The 9,038-nt window shown below is 32.1% G+C and overlaps 1 protein-coding gene across 2 annotated transcripts; it reads right to left on the bottom strand.

Moving 5' to 3' along the window:
- Positions 1 to 390: 390 nt before the first annotated feature.
- On the bottom strand, positions 391 to 6,455 carry LOC118038462 (protein PSK SIMULATOR 1). 2 transcript variants are annotated; one of them, XM_035044829.2, is made up of 13 exons: positions 6,422 to 6,455; positions 5,996 to 6,321; positions 4,999 to 5,321; positions 4,799 to 4,891; positions 4,612 to 4,702; positions 4,064 to 4,148; positions 3,174 to 3,271; positions 2,935 to 3,004; positions 2,283 to 2,386; positions 1,769 to 1,885; positions 1,590 to 1,666; positions 1,420 to 1,464; positions 391 to 1,304 (listed from the first exon to the last, which is right to left on the bottom strand). In XM_035044829.2, exons 2-13 carry the CDS (start codon positions 6,293 to 6,295, stop codon positions 719 to 721), a joined length of 1,989 nt encoding a protein of 662 aa, XP_034900720.1. In that variant the 5' UTR covers positions 6,296 to 6,321; positions 6,422 to 6,455; the 3' UTR covers positions 391 to 718. The 2 variants fall into 2 exon arrangements, with proteins under 2 accessions (XP_034900720.1, XP_034900718.1); XM_035044827.1 differs by lacking the exon at positions 6,422 to 6,455 and having other exon boundaries at positions 5,996 to 6,415.
- Positions 6,456 to 9,038: the final 2,583 nt, after the last annotated feature.

The following is a 9,038-nucleotide window of genomic DNA, read 5'->3' as shown; positions in this document are numbered from 1 at the left end:
TGGCCGCATAAAGATTCCTTAAACACCACTTGAAGAGTATTGGTGTCTCACATTCGATGACACATGCAACAACTTTTAATTTTTAATTAATATTTTATTTTTATTAAAATATCAAATTGCACCTTAGTCAACTTTAGGCTAGAGTCAACGGATCACTAGTATATCTCCAGGTCAGCATGGTAGGATAATTATGTTGAAAAAAAAATCATTAATATGGTTGTGATTATTTTTTAAAATATTTTTTATTTAAAAAAAATATATTAATAATATTTTTTTTATTTTTAAAATCAACACAACAAAATAATTTTAAAATATAAAAACATATTAATTAAAAAAAAAAAAAAAACATCTGAAACTGCCGGATGAGAAAAGGAATGATACAGCACTCTATACACCAGAATCCAAGGCAAAAAATTTTAATTTCAGTTCCACGGGACCTGTGGTCCAAGTACAGCATGCTTTCAGTATATATAGTAGTATATAAACTGTGATTCTTTCCATCATTACAGAAGCTGTAATGCCTGTTTATGCAGCCAGGCTTAGCCCAAATGCACAAGGACAACATGGCTTTCCCAGTCTATAAATTACTAGAATTTTCTTGTCACTCAATATCATGTATATCATTCAATAAGTTATCTGAGCACATCTACTATGAACATCCGATCGTTTCTCCTTGTCATCCCATAAGCCAATGGCGGAACCAAAGAAAGAAGGTTTTTCAAGTTTTGGCAGTAACAAGTCCAGGCTTTCCCTTGTATCTGAGCACATCAACTCTGTCAATCTTATCCAGTTCTTCCTCCTTGTCAATACCAATATCACTGGTTGGAAGCACAGAAGGGAAATTTTTGACAGTAGCTGAGTCCTCGCTTTTTTTACGAGGGGAATTGTTGTTAGTCGTACTCAGCCCACCATCTTCTCTCAACTTGGTATCCACTGGGTTGATGTCCTGGCTCTTACTATTTTCTTCTCTCTGGTTTTCCTCACTTGCGTCCTGCAATATTTTTTGGTCTTCGGTAGTTCGTGGTGGTGCATTGGACGTTACAGCGTCAGGCAAGTCAGCTGCATTGGGTGACTCTTGCTCTTGTTTCTGATTCGACTTCTGACCCTGTGTGCCAATTGCAGACTTGGCAGGAGATTTTATGCTAACACCACTAGAAACACTCTTGGTTTTGCTGACAAGATGGTGAAGCCATAATAGTTGTTCAAGAATATAGGCTTCTGTTTTCTCCTTGTCCGCATGGTGGAGTGTTTCAACCTGGATTATATCAGCTGCTCCAGCAGCAGGTTTTCTGTTGGCCTCAGACCTGTACACACCAAGACCAAATCTTCTTATACTCGGGCCATTCAGCTTACTTGTTAACAAAATAAATTGCAAAAATGAAATTCTTAAAAACAATTGGAAGAAAGCAATGGACTCACCCGGAACTTGCCCACTCTCCAACCCAACCAAAACCGTGATGTACTCTGTTCCCAATCAATTACAATTCATAGAAAAATGTTAACAGCTAGGCAATGAGACATTGAAAATTAAGGATTTAAAGCAGGAAAAGTTACAGTTTTTGGGGAGGGAAAATAATGGCATTACATACTTGGCTGTGTTGGTGGACATTGGAACCAGCCACTGCAGTGTCTTCTCCATCGTATCTTTAATTTCTGTGATGGTAAGCTGGACATGCAAATCACAATGAAGTAAACAGCTAGAGCATCCGCATGGATGAGAAAATAAAAGACTTTGTACCCTCTCTTCTTTGAGGTGAAAAAGTAGTACCTCATCTTTGACATTAAACGATTGCAGTTTGGAACGTAGAGCTGATTTTACACCAGGTGGCAAGCTCTGGTACAATGTGTCCTTACTATTTGGAGGCATGGAGCTTGATCTTGCCACCTGAGAGCATCCATTATTAGAAGGCCTTGAACCAGCGTTATAAGAATATGATTGCATACAGGAATGAGAAGAGTGTAATGAAGCAGAGAACTCCATTTTTTAATGCATGCTAACTTAAACAGTGAAATCAAGTGAGGTTCGGGCAAGGAAACTGAGAAACAGCTAAAACAAAGTATGGTAATCCAACAAAATTGAAGTCAAGTTCCAAGTCATTCAGTTTGGAAGGGGCATTGAAAGTCCTCAACTCAGTCTGTGGAAGAGTGAAATGGTAGGTTGTGCATCTCTAACAGTTAAAATGTCACATAGCAACCAATCTTGATTACGGATAGTAAAACTAATAATTACAAACTTTGAAGATGATTGTAAGACAAACATGATGGAAGTAGATGGCACTTACAAGATTATCAATTTGCATAACTACATTTGCATAATGTAAAGAAAGACCGGCAGGTCCCAATCTTGGATTATTGCTAACAGATTCTTCATCTTGTACGGAATCATCTGCAGTATACATCTGAATGCCATAAGAACTATTTTCATACAAGAAATCAAGTTAGACAAGAGCTCCTTTGAGCAAAGGATGGAAAGTTAAATATGCAGAAGCATGAATCCAAGAGGAAAATCCGGGGGCCAGTTTAGTTGGAAGAATAACTTTTCTATTCCATCTTCATTTGTTAACTCCATGTATAATGCTCTTTTTCCTTATTCAATGTGGTTTCAAAGGTTCTGATTGTGATTATTGGTTTTACTTGTTTCGGGAAAAAAAAAAAACATGAGAGTTATAACAGAGAAGCTGGTGACAAAATTTCAGACCAAAGAAACAATTTTTGAGAGAAGTATTTAGACTATAAAAAAAAATTCTTCCGATTTAAGGTTTTAGGTTAGATAATTTTCCCTGCAATTGAAAGTTAAAACTAGGACTAAAAAGTGACAACACTAGAAGGAGCGATTTTCACACATCAAGCTTGCATGCTTTGAAGATGGAAGGAAAACATGCGCACTTGGGGAGCATAATTACAATGTGGTAAAGACCTTGATCAAACACATACCACCACTACCAAAGGCATTGCCGATCTCGAGGATTAAGAAATGGATGATATCTACAAGCTTCTCCATCACCTGTATAAGATAATTTGGTCACTACAAGAAATATTCTAGTGATTGAGATTCTATTTACTCAATTAACAAGCTTGATAGATAATCGATACTGTTTGTGCTAAATAAAAAAAAAATCACAATCTCAATAATTTGCAGTTGCAAAAAGAAGCAAAAACATCAGTATTGCTACCTCTTCCAAACTTCTAGACCAAAGTGATTTCTTCTTTACGTTTCGTATTCGCTTTTTTTGGCTTTTTAATTCTGCCTTTAACATCGCAAGGCTTTCCCCTGAATTTCAGAGAAAGACACAAACTTAAATTAGTACCTCACTAAGTTCCCCAGGGCACTGGTTTGGGGTAGTTCCTGCATTAGTTAGACATTGATACATTATTGGAATTCTCAACTTCAATCATGTCAGTCCACCACACCTCAACTTTCAAAATTCTAAAAGTGTTTAACACAAATATTTTCAATTTCTAGTTAATGCAACACCACAAATTCCCTCAGGGTACTCATTAGAATAAGTCATATGTAAATTATAACAAAACAATTAAAATAATACAATGATAAAAGCACAACACACTACACGAGCTGAATTTTCCAATAATACCAAAATTAATACCCAAATTAACAAAAAAAGAAAGGCGGTAGCTTTTTTTTATTTCTTTGACAATAATATGACGACAAAAACATTGTGAAAGCACCATATCCAATCATTTATCAAAAGCTATCCGAAGAACTAGCTTTCTTCGTCTCATCAAAATGTATTTACATTGATGTCTTTTAGTTTGTTTCAGCCAGCTTCGGTAACAAAGGCGATCTATTTAATCAATAACATCATTTGACCTGGTCTACAAATCTTTAATTCAAAAAGAAATTTCCTTTATGAAAAAAACAGTGGCATACTGGTTAGTAACTAAAAAGGATGTCATATATCACAGTTACATAGGTTCAGCGCTACAGTCTAATCCTCAGTCACACAACACTCTTTTATGAAGCATGACTAGCTGCATTTATTAATCAAGAGCAGCACTTAGTTAACTACATAGGAAATCACAGAGAAGAGAATGGAGAAATAACCTCTCTGATTAGCTGCTGCACTGCCCTCCCTACGTTGACATTCATGTTCCATTCTGTCCAAAATTTGCAATTCATGGTATAGCTCCTGCAAACCCAAGATGGTGCGTTTTGTTTGGTCAAAATAAAACACACGATGACGCAACAGAAAAGGTTTACATAATACATCAGAGTGCTCCAGCTATGCGAAGCATAAATCATCGCATCAGGAAGGTAAAAATAAAAAAATCAATGCAAAGCCATAGACTCCATGTATGCTGATCATAAATGTCAAGAACATTACTGTATTTGCAAACATAAGAAAATGCAAGCATACAGTCATTGGCATCAGGAAATGCAAGAATTATGTTACTGATATGACCTTACTAAGAACCCTTTGTTTATGCAAGGGTATTGACCTTGTTTTAGATATGTAAAAGAAATATCAGCCTAAAGTTCCTTCATTAATCTTTATTTTTTTCCCCAGACACAACCATATTAAAGTACTAATTAGGCAATCCATCCACCAATTAAATTCACCAAATTATAGTAAAATAGAATATTGTACTCACAGCTGTAAACTGAACCATAATCATTAAGAGTTCCATTATGGATTCTGCCTCCTCCTGCAATTGCCTACGAGGATTACGATCTCGGCTAATTCTGGAAATCAAACAAGCAATTTAAATCAGTATTCAATACTATATAAGTATATTGTAAATACAATGGCCAAACAAGGTACCGTGTTATATATATTACTTATCAAAATAACGGTCCAAGTTGTGCCATTGAGGATCTTTACAACGATTTCCGAAACGAACCACTTCTCCTGAAAATATTTTCAGCTCTTCTCTGCAAAATAAGTAAATGAAAACTTCAAGATATTATTATAGAAAAAGGATGAGTTGGAAGAGGCCTGCCAATAGATACATTATGATGCTAATTCATCAGGTATTCACCTCTTGTCAGCAGCAACAATCCTCAAAAGCTCGTCCATATCTTTTGATATCAGATTTTGCACACCTTCTGAAGGAAGCACCTCTTCCTTCAAATGTCTTACACTTCGTACAGAAAGAGATTGCATGAGGTTGGAACCCTTGACAACCGTGTTAGCTACCTCAAAAGCTAGAATTCCAAGTTCATTGCCCTTAGTCGCTACACTAGAGGTGAAAGTCTGAGGGTTTAAATTTGTCATGCTACTCCCTAGCGTGTCCAGGACCTCCACTGCTTTCCCCAGTCCAACACTGCCAGCTCTACTTAAACGTGAACTAACCTCCGAAACCTGCAGATTATTGCACTCTGTTAAATGTTTTCAATAATATAATCAAGTTGCTATAACACTATAGAATTTTAGTAGATTATTCTTACACGTTCAGCAGTGACTTCAACCGGCTAACATCACCGATTATTACATTAATAAGCTTTTGTAAAAGCTCCGATTGGATTACCGATGCAATGTGATCATGCTTATGGAGCTGGTTTATTACACAAGAACTTTCAATCATAACACCATGGAATGAGATTTAAATAACATTCCATCATCATTATTCCTTTCTCAACATATTATACAGGAAACTGTTACTATTTAGTCTAACAAACCATCTATCATGTATCCTTTCACCTCATTAAAATTCTCACAATTACATGTAAATGACTTGATTCAAGGATTAACTACTTTAGCGAATAAGAAATCAATAACTGGGATTAAGGGCTAATGCTAATTTTTTACCCAATTAACTTCAATTTAAACTACTCTTATCTAAGTTTCACGGCAATCCAAGTAAAGTTTCCCATCTAAAGTAATTTCTTTTCTGGGTCAATCCAAAAACTTTCTTAATTACAAACAAAACATAAAAGAACATGTATTTAAAAAAGCCAAACTTAAAGTACTATTGCAAGAAAAAGAAATGCAAATTCAGTTGACCAAACAGGAAAAAAAAACTCTGAAAACTTCACCTTTGCAACAGCTGCTTGTCTGCGAATTGATCTTGATTTGATTGATGATGATGGATATCTAGGAATCCCATCATAAAACTCATCCCCAGTATCATTTTTCGAATACAAAAATGATTCCTTTGATTCCTGCTTTAAATTTGCCACTTGCAATTCCTTCTTCTCTTTACTTTCCTTCACTTGTTGAGTACTTGAAATATGTTGCTCGTTGTAAGAAGAAACAACACCATTCCCATTAGTCTTTCCATATGGATTGGCTTTCTTGTTGTTACCATTGGATTTCTTTGAACAAATCCCTCCCATGATCACTGTCTAGTGATCAATTAGCCCTGACACAAGCAGGGAATCCAAAAACAACAAAAACCCAATTTAGAACACAACAAATGAAGCTAGAGAAGAAAGAAAAAAATTCAAAGATTGAAACTTTACAGGTAATCTACCAGAAGAATAAGAAGTGAAGTTTTCCAGGTAGAGAGAGAGAAGGGAGGGTGTTAAAGTCCCACCCAGAAAGACATCCCGCCTAAAAAAATAATGAGATATATTTCATGTAAGTCCTCATACTTTTGAACTTTACCAAATCATATTCTATACTTTTGATTAAATCAATTTGGTCCTTTTATCTTAATGTTTAGAATATATATATATATATATATATATATATATATATATATATATATATAAACACACAGACACCAACAGTTTCATAAATAAAAAATTGAGTATATTTAAAAAAAGTGGATTGAACTATTTTGTGTTCCTGTAAAAAAAATTTGGTTGAAAATACTCATAGTCCAATAAAATAAAGGGCTGAATTTTAAGAATAAAAATTCAAAGTTTGATCAATTAACTTAATAATCTATTAAAATAAAAGAAAATTATTTGTATAAAATATATTAATTTAATGATAAAATTAACTAAATTTATCAATGTACCATAATTTTTAATAATTTATGGGAAAAGTTTGCCATTAAACCATCTAACTTTGGTTTCTTTTGCATTTATTAGTTTTATAGATAAGTATATCATCTACTCTAGTTACCAAAATAATTATTAAAAGATTATCTATATCATATTAATATTGATTAAGAACATTTTTGAAAAAAATTTAAAAATTTTTTATTTGCTTCAAATTAAATATATTTTTTAGTATTTTTAAAACATTTTAATGTATTGATGTTAAAAATAATTTTAAAAAAATAAAAAAATATTATTTTAATATACATTCAAGTAAAAAACACTTTGAAAAATAACTGTAACCACACTTTTAAATAAACTTAAATATTCATAAAAATTTAACTTCTTATATTCTACTTAGTGCCTGTTTGGTAACGTGGCACCGTTTGGTTAACAAAAGGAAACAGATTTTTTGATGGTGGGACCCGTCCAATTCTCAGCCGCGCCTCAGGTTTGGGAGAAGCAGCAAAATGCTGCTTCTCGTAGGGTAGAAAAGTTGCAACAGTGGAGCCTGGCTTCCACTGTTACAGTTTTAGTTTTTTTTTTTTTTTTTTTTTTTTTAAAAAAAAAAAAAAACATTGCAAGAATTTATTTTAAAAAAAAATTAGTGCAATTAATTGATTTTACTCGCATTGTTCACGTGAACATGAACAATATTATTTTTTTAAAAAAATTAGTTTAAGGTGAATTAAATTTACTCGTATTGTAATCTTAATTTTATTCCTGATAATATTTTACTTAATTTTATTGCACACTCAAAAAAATTATTTTTTCTATAGTTCTTGTCGAATGAATTTTTGTACATAAATAAAATTGTAAATTTTTTTTAAAAAAATATGCTTTACTTGAAAAACTAGTATTTAATATTATTTAATAACACTACATAAAAAAAAATTCAGTTTTTATTTTTATTTTAATTGTGTTTTATTCAAAAACTTAAAAGGAGATCGCTTAATGACGTAATAAAAAATTCAGTTTTTGTTGTTCGCGCTTAAGAAACCATGAAAAATATAGTCCTTGTCGGATAGATTTTGTATGTAATGACATTGCACATAGTTTAATGGAAGAATAAAAAATATTTGATATCAATATTTATTTATTTCATGATATAATAACAGTGATTAAATCTAAAATATTTAAATTAAAAATAATTAATATATATATATATACATATTTTAATTATTTTATAACCTCAATTTGAAAATCATTTTTTTACCAAACACATTAAACTACTTTTTGTTCAACCTCAATTTCAACCACAGTTTTAACCAAACATATATTTTTTCAAACCAACCTCAACTAAAAGTACTTTTTATAAAACAACTTTTTTTAAAACCACAACCACAACAACAACCTCAATACCAAACAGACCCTTAACATTTGTGTGATAGTGGCTAAAAAAACTAGTTTTTTTATTTATCAACTTAAACAATTATTTGAAACGACATTTTCATTTCATTTGAACAGTTTTAGAATTTTGACCTTTAAACAAATAGTCAATTTTTTTATCAATAGTTTAGCCCAATAAAAATAAACTACACATATCATACAATAATCAATGGAGTGTCTAAAATTGCCTTTCATTGAAATTAGAAGAGTTGATTTGACTAGATACAAAATATAGTGGTTGTTTTGATTAAATGTTAAAAATAGAGGGACCATAGTGATTTTAGACATACCAAAGAAATTTATGATTGCCTATTATTTGTGCTGTTTTTTTATTGGTTTCCAGCAATACGACAGATAAATCAAAGAAAAAGAATTGTTCAAAGCAGCAGCCGCTGGTTATTATTTTAATATGGTCAAACCATGGGCTTTGACTATATGACCTGGTCAATATTTCAAACTTCATATGCTGATGCCGTTTCTTGGCAGTCAGTAGCTGGAAGCATTGTTCTATATATCTGATTCGTTACTTATAATGGAGTGTTAGTTTTTTATAGTTAAAACTGTTTTTTTTTTAATGTATTTTTTGTATGAAAAAAATATTTTAATTATTTTCTAGATCTAATTAATTATATTTTAGATTTTTTTTCATAATTTTAAAGTGTTGTTATTAGAAAAATTTTTAAATTTTTTTTAATATATTTTT

This window comes from Populus alba, chromosome 19 (genome assembly GCF_005239225.2).
Source record: "Populus alba chromosome 19, ASM523922v2, whole genome shotgun sequence".
In the NCBI taxonomy this organism is placed as follows: domain Eukaryota; kingdom Viridiplantae; phylum Streptophyta; class Magnoliopsida; order Malpighiales; family Salicaceae; genus Populus; species Populus alba.
The sequence above is the reverse complement of the archived record's forward strand: the minus strand, read 5'-3'. Positions and strand labels throughout refer to the sequence as shown.